This window comes from Mastomys coucha, unplaced genomic scaffold (assembly GCF_008632895.1).
Source record: "Mastomys coucha isolate ucsf_1 unplaced genomic scaffold, UCSF_Mcou_1 pScaffold14, whole genome shotgun sequence".
Lineage (NCBI taxonomy): Eukaryota > Metazoa > Chordata > Mammalia > Rodentia > Muridae > Mastomys > Mastomys coucha.
The window spans coordinates 119259175-119276377 of NW_022196896.1; the positions used below are offsets into that span (position 1 = coordinate 119259175).

The window sequence follows — 17203 nt, forward strand, 5'->3', positions numbered from 1 at the left end:
GCTTCACACCCAGAGCACACAGCCATCTGGTTCTTACTCCGGTGGATTAAACCTGTGTGTGCTCCGATAGTCTTTGCCACAGAGTTAGTTTGTCTCTTTCATCTGAGATGTACTTTATAACCACACAGTCATCCATATCGCTTCAGATTTCTTGTTAATTTAGCAGTCATTGGGCTACACAATGAAACTCTTTAAAAAAGGTGATGAGGCTGGAGAGATTGCCTAGTGCCTCAGAGTGCACACTGGGGTTCAGTGGTCATGGGCATATACTGCTCTTCCAGAGGTCCTAAGTTTGATCTTAATACTCACATTGAATGTCTCACAGCTTCCTGTAACTCCAGTTCCAGGGGACAGACAGTTCTGGCCTCTGTGGACATTTGTACTTATGCGCGCGCGCGCGCGCGTGCGCGCACGCACGCACACACACACACACACACACATAATTTAAAAATAGTAAAAATAGGGGCTGGTAAGAGATGGCTCAGTGGTTAAGAGCACTGACTGCTCTTCTGGGGGTCATGAGTTCAAATCCCAGCAACCACATGGTGACTCACAACCACCCGTAATGAGTAACAAACAAACAAAAAAAATAGTAAAAATAAATACAATTTTAAAGAGTGCATACCGTTCTTGCAGAGGACCAGTTTGTAAGAAAACTGTATCAAAGAAATTTAAATCACAGTGCAAAATAAATAGTATATTTGATGTTGGCATTTAGATTCAGAGCTGTTAGAGGTGAGATGGTGACATGTCACTTGAATTGCTAGGTTGCTTATCAAGGATGTAACCTAAGTCGATACAAATGAACCACTGCGTGTCTGTCTCTGACATTTCAGGGTACCACCAAAATCAATACTTTCAACTGGTCCAAGGTCCGTAAACTAAGCTTCAAGAGGAAGAGGTTTCTTATCAAACTCCACCCTGAGGTCCATGTAAGTATTATTTTGAAACTTTTAATAGTGTTAGGCAATTTAATCCAACAGAAAAGTTTTGGTATAAAATTGGGGCCCACATCTGTAATCTCACCACTCCAGACACAGAGGCAGAAAAATCTTTCCCCTATGGAGAAGCTAGCAGGCTCTGTCCTGAGGGCTTCCTACTCCGCAGGCGCCGCAGGCTTGGGCTGGCCTAGGAAGGTGAGGATAGTTGGAACCCTTCAGCAATGCTGAGTGAGCACCTCTGCCCAGACAGAGCTGAGGCCCGCCTGTTCTTCCCAGGAGCTTTTAATTTAAAATGTGATCTCTAGGGGCTGAAGAGATGGCTTAGTGGTTAAGAGCACTCATTACACTTTCAGAGGACCTGGCTCAGTTCCCAGCACCTGCATGGTGGCTCACTATTGTCTGTACCTCCAGTTTCAGGAGGTCTAGCCCCTCTTCTGACCTCCTCACAGGCTTCTGCATGTACGTACATACAGGCACACACAAACACGTAAAAAAATTGACCTCTTGCTAGGTCTAATCAAAGAATTCTTGATTATCAAGAAATAATAAGAACTCCTTTTTAATCAAGAAGTAGGGAAGGAGATTTATGAAATTTGAAACCAGCTTAGTTTATATAGCAAGATCCAGTCTAAACAAAAGAAAACAACACCCTCATTTTTTTTCAGAGTTTTCAATCAACAACAGCTGACAAGTTAATAAACACATTGAATGATTAGAAGTAGAAAACACAGGACTGGAGAGACAGCTCAGCGGTGAAGACACTAGCTGCTCTTCCAGAGGACTGGGGTTTAATTCCCAGCTCACAGTTGTCTGTAACTCCAGTTCCAGGGAATGTGACACTCTCATACAGACAGGCACACTTGCAGGCAAAAAACACTAATGCATTTGAAATTTAAAAAAAAAAAGAAATAAAAAAAAGTAACTGTGTGGTGTGATTATTGGGGAAATTCAGTACTTTGAATAAATTGTTCAAATTGTATTTTCTTTGTTCAAAGGAAGTTAGGAAACAATAGATCAGCTAAGCTAGGCAAATCTGGAGCTTGAGATGCCCCCTGGGTGGTCTTAAGGATATTCTAGTTCCAGGAGTCTCAGCCCTTTGCTCAGCCAGAGAGTGTCTCTAAGCCCCTAAGAAGCGCATGGGCTTTTGTCTGATCGCATGCTCTTGTACAGTATGGACAGCATTGACTTTAGGAGAGACTTGAAAGCATGTGTCTGTATGCCTGTCTGTATGCCTCCATGTGTATGCTTGGTTAGTGGGTTGATTGTTTTTGTTGTTACTTTGTTTGGTTTTGTGTTTTGTGTTGTGCCAACTGTACAACTGCCTGATTCTCCTGCCTCAGACTCCCATGTGCTATGCTAACAGACCACATTAAAGAAAGGGATCTGTTATTTACTATTTCAGTAGTTCTTTACTCAGTATGGATGAAAAGATGCAAATTAAAGGCTTCCTTTCTTCTCTGTAAAAGGTATTTCTTGGAAGGTAGAAGAGAAATGCTGCAGTTTACAAAAGCAACTATTGGAATGGCATGTAGCATTTAAATCCCTAAGCACCTAAAACTTTAAGACTAAGTAGAAGAATCTGGAAAGTGATTTATTTGGTAATATATACCAGAAGGTTCGAAATGCATGTGGTCTTAGGGCCCAGAATTTCATTTCTAGGGCAGCAGTGGCTTTTTGTAAGCCTAAAAACTGTAATTTGTAGTTATCTAAGGCATGTGACACTATGCCCGGATCTGCTCTTTGATTTTGAAACTGGCTGTTGTATAATCTGCTTCTGGGCTTGCTTCCTCTACTCTAGTACATTATTATTGGGCTTGCGTCTTGAACCTTTATATTTTGTTCTAGGGACCCTACCAGGACACATTAGAGTTCTTGTTGGGTAGCAGAGATGAATGTAAGAACTTCTGGAAGATATGTGTGGAGTACCATACCTTTTTTAGACTCTCTGACCAGCCTAAGCCAAAGGCAAAAGCTGTCTTCTTCAGCCGGGGCTCCTCCTTCAGATACAGGTAGGGCTGGCCTCAGCTGCAGGGACAGCTGGCCACTGGGAGAGGAAAGAGGTGGAGACGGGGAGGGAGGTGACATAGGCTGGGTAGATAATTGTAGTCAGGAGGAGTCCTTGTGAAGGACAGTACATAGGGGGAAAATCAAATATTCAAACTGTGAGAAAATAGGCTTAACAAAAGCTACCCAGGAAATTGGCTGTACTTACTATAAAGTATAACCGAGTTATTTACATCGGGCAGTCTTACTTCTGTTCTTAACTCTAAAAGGGAATGCTCTGAGTTACTGCTTTGTTTTAACTAAGCCTTTATTTGTAGTGGAAGAACTCAGAAACAACTGGTAGATTATGTCAAAGACGGTGGGATGAAGAGAATTCCATACGAAAGGTAAATGCTGTAGAACTGATAGAATGTGTACCTTTAAAATTTCTACTTTATTTAAAATTGTATGTGCATGTATATTTTGCCTGCATTCATGTCTGTATACACATGTGCCCTGGGCCAGCACTGCCTGGTTGGTTTTTGTTTTTAAACTGGGTTTGTAATGTCTTCATGGAGATAATTGTGCTCATACACAGATACCAGTTTGTAGTTCCTGAACTGTAGTTCGTGTGTGTGTGGAGGTTTTCCATGGTGTCTTAGCTTTTCTCCCATTGCTGTTCTCAGATACCTGGCAGAAGCAGCTGGAGGAAGGGAGGAGGGCCTGATTTGATTTACAGTTCCTGATTTCAGTCAGTCATAGTGGGGAAGTCAGAGCAGCAGGCACTGGAAGCAGGGTGCCTGTGCTCTAAGGTTAAGGAACCTCTCCCGGGGAGGAATCCATTCACAGTGGGAGGTAACATTAGCAGAAGAACTCTCACAAACATACCCAGAAGCTAAATGATCCCTCACAGGCTTGCCCCTAAGTGATTCCAGGTTCTGTCACTTTGAATTAACTCGAACCTTGATAGTGTGCTAAGCAACCTTGAAGTTCATGTGGGAATTGTGTTCCTTTTTGGGTTTCTTTTTATTTTAACTACTGGTTGCTTTTCTTCTGCCCGTTTCTAGCTTCCCACCCTGTCTTGGTCATAGTCTTATGTTGAGCTTTTTTCATGGATGCAATACAGGCTTGAGGTTCTAGGAAGAGGCATTGTGAGTGGGATGACGGCAGACAGGGAAGCGAGGAGGTGAAGTCTCACAGCATGTTCTCTGTTTCACAGACGGCACAGTAAGACTCGGATGTCACTTCATGCTCTGACTGTAGATCTGCCTAAACAGGTTTGTCTTTTCTGGTTGAACCCGTAGGCAGTACTAATCACCAGGATGTACTCTTGCAGAAAGTCCCCTGCTGTGTTGTAAGAAGGCTCACACGCCTTAATGCACACTTCTGACTTCACGATGAAACCCTAGTGATGAGACAGCCATGAGCTCCACACCATGAATCATAGCTTGATGCACTCTGCTAGAGAGCCAGCTGTGCAGGCGACTCCTACATACACTGCAGCCTCTCCAGGTGGACCCCTAGAGAAGGGGGAGCACGAAGACATCAGAGATTGGGCACAATATAAGACCATGTTGTTGTGAGGTGTGAGGGAGTGGTGGGAGAGCTAAAAGGATTTAATTGTAAACAGCAGGAAACAGCTTTCTGTCTGCTGTGCTCGGCTGGATTATAACTGATATTAGAGCAAAGATGCACATAGAAGTGCACAGGTTCCTCATAGGAGAACACTGGCAGGGATGTCCCAGTGAGATATCAGCTGCTCCATGCCAGTATGCTGAGCCAGAAGTGACTAGTCTGTGTTGTAGGCCTGCCTTTTACCACTTCAGATTTGCATATTAACTCCCACACTCCAGCGTGAGTCCCGCTTTCAGGAACCATTCTGTAACTGTTTCCTTGTGCTGCCCTCGTTTCCTGTATATAGTCATGCTGTGCAGTTTGCTCATTGGTGGTGGCTATTATTTATACTGAGCGTAGTTCCCAAGAGCATCTTTTGGTGCTTGTGTGTCCCTACCTTTTAATTGAATTTTAAAGGATAAATAGTGTAAATTTTACATTTAAGCTTTTTTTTTTTTTTTTTTTTTTTTTTTTTTTTTTTTTTTTTTTTTTTTTTTTTTTTTTTTTTTGGTTTTTCGAGACAGAGTTTCTCTGTGTAACCGTGGCTGTCCTGGAACTCACTCTGTAGACCAGGCTGGCCTCGAACTCAGAAATCCGCCTGCCTCTGCCTCCCAAGTGCTGGGATTAAAGGCGTGCGCCACCACCGCCCGGCCATTTAAGCTTTTAGTTATCTAATTTATTTTAAAATCCAAAGAAAATAAGTATGATTGAATGATTAAGAAAAGGCAATAATGCCAATCATGGTGAGTGACACCTAAAATCTCAACACTTGGAGGCTAGAAGTTCAAGGCCACCTGGGCTACATGAAAGACACTGCCTCAAACAAAACAAAATTTAAACCAGGCAATATGATAGCCATTGGAAAATAGATTACTTTTGAATCATGACCAGTGATTATATTTCTACAAGGCTAGTTATTGGGCCCCCTGCAACATCACTTGCTTTTTTTCCCTGCTGTGATGTGATACACAACACACACACACACACACACACACACACACACACACACATAAACACACCACAAGGTGTATTGCTTATGGACATGTTACCCTGGAAATACTCAATTCTATGTGGGTGTATTTTATTCTAACCAACTTTTTTTTTTAAGATTTTATTTATTTATTTATTTATTTATTTATTTATTTATTTATTCTAAGTACACTGTAGCTGTCTTCGGGCACACCAGAAGAGGGCATCAGATCTCATTACAGATGGTTGTGAGCCACCATGTGGTTGCTGGGATTTGAACTTATGACCTTCAGAATAGCAGTCAGTGCTCTTAACCGCTGAGCCATCTCTCCAGCCCCCCTAACCAACTTCTTAATCAGTAACCATGGTATAATTACTTTCCTGCCTCATAGTATTTTCTCATCCAGCAGTGAACCTCTTCTCCCTCATTTTGGGTCCACTCTAGCACTTTTAGAATGTCTCAGGTGTCATCAACGCCACTGATGTTGGCCGGGGGCATCCTGATCAGTGACCTCAGCCTTCCATTGCACTCAGGAGTGGGCTGCTCTGTGTGCCCACTCCTTAGTGATGTTACGTCTCTAACACTCATGATCAAGGGCTAGAAGCGTGTGCTTGTGGCCTGCTGTCTCACCATAGTGAGGCCAAGGCTGAGTAGAGAGATGAGTGCCCACATGTATCTGTCTATAGATTTAGGATAACTAGGCCTATCACAAAACCCTTGTCCACATGTCACCTGGTTCTTTGTGGTAGCTTCTCTTCTCTACGTGACATGTCATGCCGCCAAAGTGCTTGTTACCTCGGGTCAGATTGCAGTCCTGTACATTTCTAAGCCAGGCATGGCTGCACACATCTATAATCCCACAGTCTGAGACTAGCCAAGACTACAATGAGAATATCTCAAAAAAAAAAAAAAAAAAAAAAAAAAAAAAAAAAAAAAAAAAAACAGAGCCTCACTTAGGAAGGGAAAATCTCCTCAGGTGCCCGTTCAGGAAAGTCGTAAGAAGATATATATATAGACATTGGGAGTATCTATACTTCCCAGTTGGCTCTACCAGTTTGTAATAGTGTTGTATAATTTTATATGTTCCTTTTTTCTTTTCTTAATTTTGACCCCCCCAGAGCATCTCCTTCACCGATGGCTTGAGAACTTCTGCCTCCCTGTCTTCAGCAAATGTCTCCTTTTATCCACCCCCTACTTCTTCTTTGTCCCCTCCTGGTCTGCCCAATTTGAAGGACAGCAGCAGCTCCCTTGTGGATCCCCAGGCTCCCCACATCAAGAGCACAGCAGCAGAGAGGAGCAGCAGACCGCCGTCATCATCTGAAGGCCCCAGCACACAGCCGACCCATCTCCCTGGACCCCCTGTGCTCCAGTCTGGTCCAGGTGCTGGGTTTTGTGGTGTTGTGAACAGCCATGGTTCTGCTTGTCCCAGAGGACAGAGTCTCAGTGCTCTAGACATTAGCAAAGGGAGAACCAGTAGGGGACTCAAAGCTATTTGTAGAAGTGACAGTAGTGGGGATGAGTTTTCTGCAGGCTCCTTGCCTGGTGGGGAGTCCCAGGGTGGCCAGCAGTGCCTCCGAAGGACCCCTGTTTTCACATTGACAAATGCACAGCTTCAGGTGTCAGAAGAATTCATAGACGATGACCCAGCAGACATCTCTTTCTTTGCTGGAGGTTCTGAGGCATTTTCTTTCCCATACAGTTCTTTAGTCCTGCAGGAGTCCCTCTTACCTGCCCCGTCCACCGGGTCCCCTGCCTTGTGTGGTGCAGAGTCTGCTCAGTCTAGCCCAGATCGGTACTCTACTGAAGCAGTGGACATGAGTGTAGAGGACGATTTTGAGTTTGGGGAAGGAAGTGATTTCAATGGCAATGTACATCCCTCAGATACCTCAGAGCTGTTTGAGGTGAAGGCACAGGCTAGCCTGATGCAGAGCCTGTTGAGTCCTTCCGAAACTAGCTCACTTAGGAACAACCAGTCTGAAAACAGCTCCCTCAATAACATGCCTCTGCATGGTGGGTTTTCTCTGCATACATCCAGCTCAGCCAATCAGTCTGAGGCTAGCTCCATGGTCAACTTCCCGGCCTACTCAGTGCGCTCCGAGTCAAGCTCAGCCTTCCAGTTCTCTGACATTATTGACCAGTTAGAGCAGCTCAGCTACCCACCCACGACAGCTGAGGACTCCAGCAGCACAGACTCAGACTCGTGGGACTCTGAGGCTGAGGCGCCCCTGGACATGAACCTCTTCTTCAGCAACCCCTTTGCACAGTCGAGTGGGGACAGAGTCCCTTTCAGTTTCCAGCCCAATTTAAAGAGTTCCACTCCAGGAAAGCAGATCGATAAAAACCCATCCTGACCCTCTCCCTAAATTCCTTTTTAAAGAGATGCTTACCCCCGTTGGTATAGTTAGAGATGAGAATCCTTTGCTTCAGACATAAAAAGTGAATAAGTTTCATGCTAGATAGTCAGGATTTTTCTAATTACTGGTAGATTATACTATTTTGAATGTCAAGGAATGAAAGTGCTCATGTGGAGTGACGTTAAAGTCTGCACATCCACTCTAAGGTAGAAGAGCATTGCCAGCCATTCCCTGTAGTGACAGATGAATTGGCCTCTGCAGCATTGCCTTTTTTTGACACTTGCTTTGAATTCAAGTAAAAACTGGTGCTACACATTTCGAATATTCTGCAGCTCTGACTCCTGCCCATCTGTAGGAGGCTGTGTGTTATGCCCCTTGATGCTGCTTTTAAAATGACTCAGGCTTCCCATGATCAGATAGCATATAGGACTTGTTTAGGTTATTCAGCCAGCACAGTGTATGGAATCGCTACAGAATGTTTTGACAGCATCCTAACCCCAAGGACGACAGTGGAGACTGTCCCCTCCTGCATGTATAGGTGGCCCTGGGACTTTGCTGATACCTCTCCCTGTGGCTGACTTGAGACCAAGATCGTGCTGTGTTTAGAGTTGCCTTGCAGGGACATTGGACTAACAGCCACCGTGGGAGTGGGAGCCACTTCCTTCTGTTCTTAATCACAGGGGCAATAGGCAATACGGTTGTAGCCAAGTAGAGCCCGATCCATAAGTGAACTTTGAAGGCCAGAATATAAGCTGGTACAGGAGACCAGCTGACTTAGCAAGTTCTTTAAAATGATAAGAACATAAGAAGTGCCTCAGAATGTGGAAGAGTTTGAATCCTCTCTCTAGGAGTGATGCTGGGTTGTATCAGGTGGTCTAAGGTCCCAGGGCCACTTCCACATATAGGCTAATCCACAGTGCTAGCTGTTTTCAGTAGATGCTGCTGCATATGCGGCTCAGCCCAATGCAGTGAAAGGGCCCAGTGAGTATGCTGAGGTAGCCCTGCTTGGTACTGTCTGGACATGTTCCAAAGCACGCTGAAGGTCAGGGCTGACGTTCATGGTATAGACATGAGACCCAGCATCTCACGAATGCTGGGCTAACACCAGCCATGGCCAATTTGGCTGTATTTGTGTGGTCCACAGGTTGGGTGACTGTGGGTCTTGTTGGTTGGTTGGCTGGTTGGTGGTGGTCCTTTCTGCTCTAATCTAGTAGTGCAATAGACATTGAAAGTTTTGTTTTCTTCTCAAAATATCCTGTGGAATAACTTTTTTTTCTGGTGTGAATCCAGGTTCTTAAACATGCTAGTCAAATGCTTTGCCCCTGAGGTCCATCCTAGCCTTCTCTGGGATGGTAAGCACTCATTTGTGTTCATTTGTGAGGCTTCTGGCTCTGTGCTGGTCTCTCACGTACTGTGGGCACCTGTCTCTTCTCGTTATATTGGTTAGATTCTGGAAAGGAAGCTCTAGGTAAATGTATCATGGTTTTATTTCTTTTGGTTTTTGTGGCAAGGTCTTACTGTGTAGCCCAGGCTGGCCTGGAACTACACCTCACGCTTGCCTTGTACTCATGGCAATCTGCCAGTGTCAACCCCCCAAACACTGGACTCTGTATGCCCAGTAGTATTTTCATTTTCATAGCTTCCTTAGACTTGTAGACTACAGCCTCTTTCTTTTATTAGTCCAGACCATCAGTGCTTGCTCTGTGCTTAGCTATGTTTAGTCTGTCCCCCTTCTCTTACAGGCAGGATGCTGCCTTCCATGCATATAAGGCCACACTGCTTAGAGCAGAACTGCTTAAAAGAGTTGCTTTTCTCCAGTGTATCATTCCCAAAGGAAACCTTGAATTCCTGTTATGGAGAAGAACTAATATGTATCACCTCTAAAATGTTGTTCTTGAACCTTGATACTCATGACCACTACCCTGCTCCATCATTGTCACCTAACCAGTGACACTGTTGGGAAGCAACAAAGTTGTCATACTTGATTCTTGGGTGGGCAACTGGTTTGGTTTTTGAGGCCTTTTCATCCCAGGCTGTCTAGCCAACAGTGTCTTGATCTTCTACCTCCCTTCTAGAATGCCGGGACTACAGGCATGTGTGCTCCACCACATCCAGTTTATGAGGTGCTGGACATGGAGCCCAGGGCTCATTTGCTGTTTAAGCAAAGCCACCCTAGTGTCTGGGCAGCAGGCCAGGCATGGTAGGGGTTGAGCCTTTACCAGGCTGGGGTGACATCATGGTAAAGCTGGTGCCGAGGGAAAGGAGTTGTTCCCATCAGACAGAACGGGACCCTCTAAGTCAGAGTTTATCACATCCTCTTCTGGGGGATTCTCAATGATTCTGTTGTCAGCCATCTTCTATTAGGCCTCCTATAACAAGGTTTTGTTGTTTTTTATTTCTGCTAATGGGAACCTTTCATGGCAGGCAGGTAGGTGAGAGCAGGGAGAAGCCCAGTGACCCTCCCCTCTGTTCTGCCATTCAGTTCCCGCCCTGTCAGCACTGCTGGTACTCTGCATTACCAGCTCAGTCTCTTCTAAAGTTTGTTTGCAGCGCTAGCCCTTTGCAGGGCAGGCACATACTCGCCCTGACGACAAGCTCTACCCCAGTCGCCTGTCGCCTGTTTACTGCTCATTTTGAGACAAGCTCTGACCAAGCTGCCCAGGCAGGCGTTGGACGGGTGATATCCCTGACTGCACCTCCTTCACCTTGGGTTGGGATTATAGGTATTTACTATCACGCTTCCCTTTTCTGATTGGGGGCTATGGCACGTTAAAGAAGCCCCTGGTGTGCTTATTATACCTTTCCTCGGAATTCTGAAACACAAGGTACTCTGTTACACAAGCCTGCATATTCATTATCGTATAAAATGATATAGCACCCTGCTTTCACCCAGTGCTGAGAACATACTTAAATTACCCAGTTATCTTTAACACGGTTGGGCATACTGGCACACCTGCAACCCAAGCACTTTGGAAGTGGAGGAAGAAGGTTCTTGAGTTTAAGACCAGTGTAAGCTATATAGTTAGATTTGTCTCAAAACAAGCACTCACAAGCCAGTTAGTGTTTGATGTATTCAAGTCAGGATATGGGCATGATCTGCTTCCTATGTCTGCCTTAGGTTTCGATTAGAATATTCCACACCCTATTTTAGCATTGTCTTGTAGGGAAAGCCAGGCTAGTGATGCTGCCTCAGGTCCCAAAGCCTAGACTGGCACCCAGGAGGCCAGCCAGGTATGTGGGGGTCTGCCCCTTATCCCATAGCCCTACATGATCTCCAGTGGGAGAAGAGGCAAAGACAACATCCCACCATCCCAGACACACTGTAGATAACACTGGGGATGGGCCACATTTGCCATAGTTTGGAGAAATTTAAACAGATCTTAATAGTGTTCATAATCAGCTGTGCCTTCTGAGTTCCTGCTCATACTGTCTTGTCCTGCTCCTTCTCGGGAAGGTCATAGTATGCAGGTGCTTGGGCTGAGAACCAAAGGGCGCCATGTCCTGTCACAAGCTACACCTCTCTTCGCTCTCCTTGAGCTTTAGGAAATGGTACAGTTGTCCCAAAACCTGAGCCTGGAATGAACACTGAGCCTTCCTTTTCTTCACCTCCTGGTGTTAGCCGGTATCTCTGCCTGGGGTGTGGTCTACATACCCAGTCACTGGGGAAGATGCTGAGATTGAAGAGAGTGAATTCATAGTTGAGCAGTACATCCTGGTCAAAGCGGGTAGATCAAAGTGCTACACAGTGTTGACAGCTCTCTGTCTGTTGGTCTCCTTAGTTATAAACAGAGCCTTATTAAAGGGAATAGTTATCCAACTCTGATAGGTGTCTGTGTGGCTTTCAGGAGTAGTAGAAAAGGGACCCAGTAAAATGGCTCGCTATTTTAGAACAGTAACAAGTTCTCTTAACTTCCTGCCAGCCCTCTTCCCAGTTTCCAGGCCTGCCCCTTCAAATGTCTCCCCCAGTCCTTTGTTCCTCCCTCAGTTCCCCAACAGCCTGCTTAAACAGTCCCTTCTCCCAGTTTTCCCCATACTCGCAGCTCCAAGCCATTACGACTGTGGTAGCCTATCTGCTCAGCTCAGCTCCTCCTGGCCCAGCTGTCTCCTAACAGCATCTTCTGCACCAACTGCCTTCTCCTCTCACTCTGCTGCTCCCTTCCCTTCAGCCTCAGCGAGCTGTTTATATCCTGTCCTGTTCCCAGAAATCCAAGAGACCACCAGCACCACAGGTCATAGGGTCAAGTAATTCTAACAGATAAGACTTTTTTAAAGGGACAGTTGACTAGCAACCAAAGGTACTTTAAAGGGCCAGCCGCACAAGATAAATCACACTACAGGACCCAGGGAAAGAACTGTCATAGCCAATGTATCCATGCAGAGAAATAGCAGTGTCAAGTCTGTCCACATAGCCAGTACGTTGGTATGGATAGGGACAGGACCCTGCAGCTGTCCCCTGTAGTACAAGGCCGTCATCAAGCAGTGTCTGTCCTAACCACGGAGTCCACACTAACGAGGGCTCTGTCTTAGATACATTTTTATTAGTTATCAAGTCTATTTTTATATTAAGTTCCTAAAGTCTCAGTATTTTATATAAACCACTATGAATATTTGAAGACTAACAGCATAGTTACATGGTAGCAAGATTGTCTATACAGAGATGTGCAGTGTTCCAAACATAATCTTTTGATCCGTCAGGTAATGAACAGTATGTGCCTTTTATGTGGCAGAGGCATTGTCTGAGCTGGCATTAGATTAAGTGCCCTGTTCTCATTAGCATTTGTATTTCATTTGTGAAAAGGACCAGGGGATGGGCACTAGCACATCCGGGAATTAGATGTGAAAACTTGTAGATGCGCTGGCTACATCATTCTCAGCACTATTGACCCACCCAGTTACCCCATCCTTCCTGATGGCTTTGGTGCACAGGTGTATTTTCATTTGTCATGCAGTCTCCACTGTTGTACCTTAGTGAGGGTTATATTGTATCACCCACACTGTGGCTATGGTACCACAGCAGTGTGCACACACACGTCCTTAACTCTTACACGTTTATGTGCCAAATGATGTTGATAAGTACTGTATGGCCTCCAGGTACACTTATTCCTTCCAGCTCTGTCCCTAGAACAGGTACTCCATAGTCAGTAGGTAATGTTTGTTCCCAAGTCTATAGAATTGCATCTGCCATGGTCTCACTTGGCTCTTGTCTTAGGGTTACACATACAGAAGACACTGTCCCGGGTGGCAGACACTGTCACCTTTTCCCATGCAGTAGCTAATGCCACACTGGTCCACTAGTGCACAAAGCTGTGTCATTTGGATGAAAGCATATGCATTCACTGTCCTAGGAAATGAAGAGAAGCAGAGCCGGGACTTCTTTATGCTTTGGACTTATGCTTTAAAGAGACATTTCTGTTGTCTGGTTTGTGGTACTTATATAGTTTGTTCTCCATTGAAATTGCCATTTATAAATTTGCAGATATGTACTGACAATTTTTAATTGTTTATTCAATAAAATGAGGAAATATTTACTATGAATTTTTAAATGGGCTTTTTAGCTTTTTTCCCTCTAAAGAGTTTTGATTTATATAAGTTACAGATTATTTCACATAGTAAATTAATCCTTGAAATAAGTGCATATTTGTATAACTCTTCACCAGTGTTTCTTTCATTGGCCCCTGGACAGCAAACAGGCACAATGGTGCTTGCATAGCTTGGCTCACTATAGTTATGGTAATGACGGTAATGACGGTAATGACGGTAATGACTTTGTATTGAAGGCCAGTGGTCCCGATTGGTATCTTGCTTTTTCTCTTCTCATTCTCTGACTCATTCTGTCTTCACCTATGTCTAGCTTGTTCGTTCTCTGCAGCCTGTCTCAATAACTGACTCCATTCTCTGCACTGCCCCTTAAGTAGCTTCCCTTTCCCTTCTCTTCTCAACTCATGAGAGTTGGGCAGGTCCTGTTCTGTCAAATTTTTCTCTGATTCATCACTTTATCTGCCACTCAGTTAGACATCACTTTCAACATAGGTTCTTCTACAAACTAACTTTATTGTTTGGGATTAAAGGTGTGTATTCAGCACATGTCTGTTCCAGGCAGAGGGATTAAAGGTATGTGCTAAGAGCCACACTACAACCAGAAACAGACTTTTTCCAGTGAACAACACAATCTTAAGATTCACAGAGAGATCAAACATTGTGAATCAGGGTATGTTTTTGTTTTTTAGTTTTATTTCTTTATTGTGTGCAGTGTTCTGCCTGCATGTATGCCTTCTTATCAGAAGAGGGTAAGATCTCATTATGGATAGTTGTGAGCCACCATGTTGTTGGTGGGAATTGAACTCAAGACCTCTAGAAGAGTAGCCAGTCCTCATAACCTCTGGATCATCTCTCCAGCCCTTATTGTTTTTGTTTTGTTTTGTTTTTGAGGTTTTTTGTTGTTATTTTTTGTTTATAGTCCTGGTGCTAGAACTTAGGACCTTATCACACATGTTAGGTAAATGCCCTACAACTAAGCTATACCCTGAACCTTCCCTCCCCCCCCAAAAAAAATCAGTTTTATTAAAATAAAAATACCAAACTCCAATCCTACCTGTCCATGTACAAAAGTAAACCACATAGCCTGGCAAGAGTCCTACCTTGACTCTCCCCCTTCTTCCTCCTCCTCCTCTTCTTCCTCTTTTTCCTCTTCCTCTTTCTCCTCTACCTCCTCTATCTTTCTCTCCCTTCTTCCCTCCTCTCTGAAATTAAATACTTAAGTTGGTGTTTTATGCAGTGATAACAGTTAAGTTCCAACAGGCATGAAACTGCTTTACGATGGCTACAAGAGAGTTGGCCCCAGGCTCAGCTCCTACTGCTGTTCCCTGGGTGCACTTGCCAGGACATTCATCTATTTTACATTGGGAACTCTGACTTTGTACAAGGTGATCATGTGATCACCCATTCTTTGCTCATTCAGGTAATAAGTCTCAGTGAAGTCGCACATGTGGGTGTGTTCTTGCCCTTATCAAGTTTGTGCAGCTCCTGTAACTGACACACTTATCCTCAAGTGGAGCACACACCTTCAGCTCCCTCTCAGGCGCTTCAGTCTGATTCTGTGACAGCCTGAAGGAAGATCCAGCTACTGTAGTGGTTTGGCCGAGTTATCAGTTTCTCTTCAGGTTCCCTCTCCTTGTAAGGTTCTGGGGAGCAAAGTATTCAGTAGTTCAGAGCCACACACACCATCACAGTTACCGCACTAAGACACCAAGAGGTTGATGCTAGAGCTGTGAAGTTCCAAGTTGACCTGGCAGTTAATGGCAGCTCCCAAACCCTGGTAGTAGGTCTGGCACGCCTACAGGGAGAAGGAGCGCATGGTGTGCTTCCTGTGGGGGTCGCTGGAGGAGCAGGACTGATGTCCGCTGGGTGCCTGGTGGCTGGCATGTGGCATTCTCTCTGCACTGTTGAATCATTATGCCACAGTGACTACCAGCAAAGAGTGTCTTGGTCTTCATTATTTCCTTATCAAGATAGGGAGGTGAGCTATTAAGCATGTCTACTTGTGGTTTTTTTTTTTATGTTTATTTTATTATTATATGTAAGTACACTGTAGCTGTCTTCAGACACACCAGAAGAGGGCATCAGATCTCATTACGGATGGTTGTGAGCCACCATGTGGTTGCTGGGATTTGAACTCAGGACCTTTGAAAGAGCAGTCAGTGCTTTTAACCTCTGAGCCATCTCTCCAGCCCATCCCCTTGTTTTTAAACCAGATTCTGTATGTAAAAGTGAATCCGGAACTAGTCCAGTAGTAAAGCCAGAAACAATGCATGCTAATGCATCAGCCCCTTCACCTGTTCCCATCTTGCAGTCAGTTCTATGGTGTGTTTTTCTTTCTGAAATTAATCTACTATTCAAGCCATAGTTTCTCTTCCTTGTGCCTCTTCCTCTCAAATTAACCTTCAGCTTGACCTTTAGTTTTGCTGCATATGATCCAGCGTGTTCCTTTACTGTTAGACAGACATGTTCAAGACTGTTTATTAAAGAAGAGAACTTAAAGGTATGAAATAAAAGTTCGTGTTCTTTTCCCTCTAAATGTGAAGTCCTTTTTCATCATCTTTCATCTCTAGTTAGATGAACAGAGACGGCTTCTTAAGAAGGAAGACGTGAAGGTAAGAAGTGTGATGCTGCATTTTAAGTCACATTTCAAGAATTATCTGATGTATTTTGAGAAGTTTCAAGAAATAAACCACCTACCAGAAATGCTCTCTGTTGAGAGTTTGAAGTAAGTGTTAAGAGGCAGATGAAGGCAAGTTTGTAGCTTACAGCACTGAAAATCTGCTAAATGCCACTCCTCACCTGCAGCCCACGTAGCTGGAGCTGCCCTGCACACATGTAGACTTTCAGAGAACCGTGGCTGCTCAACATGCCTCTCCATGTCAAGGAACTCAGTTTGGGAACAGAAGAATCCCTGTCCACAGCTAAAAAAGTTGATGCTTCACGCTGCAGTAGGAGAGTTGAACATCCTCTGAGGGGCATATGCTCCAAGGGGCAGAAGGGAGTGAGGGTTATAAGGTCCCTGTGGCCCTAGCAACAGCAGCTCTCTCTTGCTGCTTCGTATTAGAGAACCTTGGGTGTTTCTACACATACTTAAGATTGATTCTTTAGTGAAATGCTGATGAAGGTGACATAATCTAGGACACCTAAAACTTGGTATGTGGTACTTTAGGAGTTCTTAGGGCCACTTTTAGCCATGCATTCAAATATGCCATTACACCTGTAATTCCAGCACTCAGGAGCTGGAAGCACAATGACCAGGGAGTTCTGAGGACAGCCTGAACTACACATGGAGCCTGTCTACAGAACAACGCTATGTCTTCATAATGTTGAGGCAGTTGGTTTTATGTCAGGAAACAGAGTCACAGAACCTGAATGACATTGACTTCATGCTTTGTCACTTCTGGAAAGCGCCCTGACTAGCCACCCCTCTACATATTCTTTCTCTCTCCCTCCCTTCTTCTCTTCCTCCCTCCCTCCTTTCCTCCCTTCCTCCCTTCCCCTCTCTCCTCCCTCTCTCCTCCATGTTCATATTCATTCTCTCTCTCTCTCTCTCTCTCTCTCTCTCTCTCTCACACACACACACACACACACACATACAAACTATGCTTTATACAATGGGGGCTCCAGGGACAAACCGCTGCTGTGTTCATAGAGCTTAGAGGACACACCACAGCTACATTTATAAGAGCTACGTGTTTATTATCAATTACTTGCCAAATATCTCCCCATAGAGTAGAGTGGTGATGACCACGGTGGTTGTGCCGTGTGTGTGTGTGTGTGTGTGTGTGTGTGTGTGTGTGTGT

At 44.6% G+C, this 17203-nt stretch overlaps 1 protein-coding gene across 1 annotated transcript in view; it reads left to right on the top strand.

The window, feature by feature from the left end:
* Farp2 (FERM, ARH/RhoGEF and pleckstrin domain protein 2) overlaps positions 1-17203 on the top strand; it is a 108056-nt gene that overhangs the window by 63046 nt on the left and 27807 nt on the right. The window contains exons 9-13 of the mRNA XM_031368499.1: positions 837-932; positions 2787-2950; positions 3263-3331; positions 4144-4201; positions 6627-6888. Coding sequence (XP_031224359.1) covers positions 837-932; positions 2787-2950; positions 3263-3331; positions 4144-4201; positions 6627-6888 — 649 coding nt within the window. The remainder of the gene's footprint in view (positions 1-836; positions 933-2786; positions 2951-3262; positions 3332-4143; positions 4202-6626; positions 6889-17203) is intronic.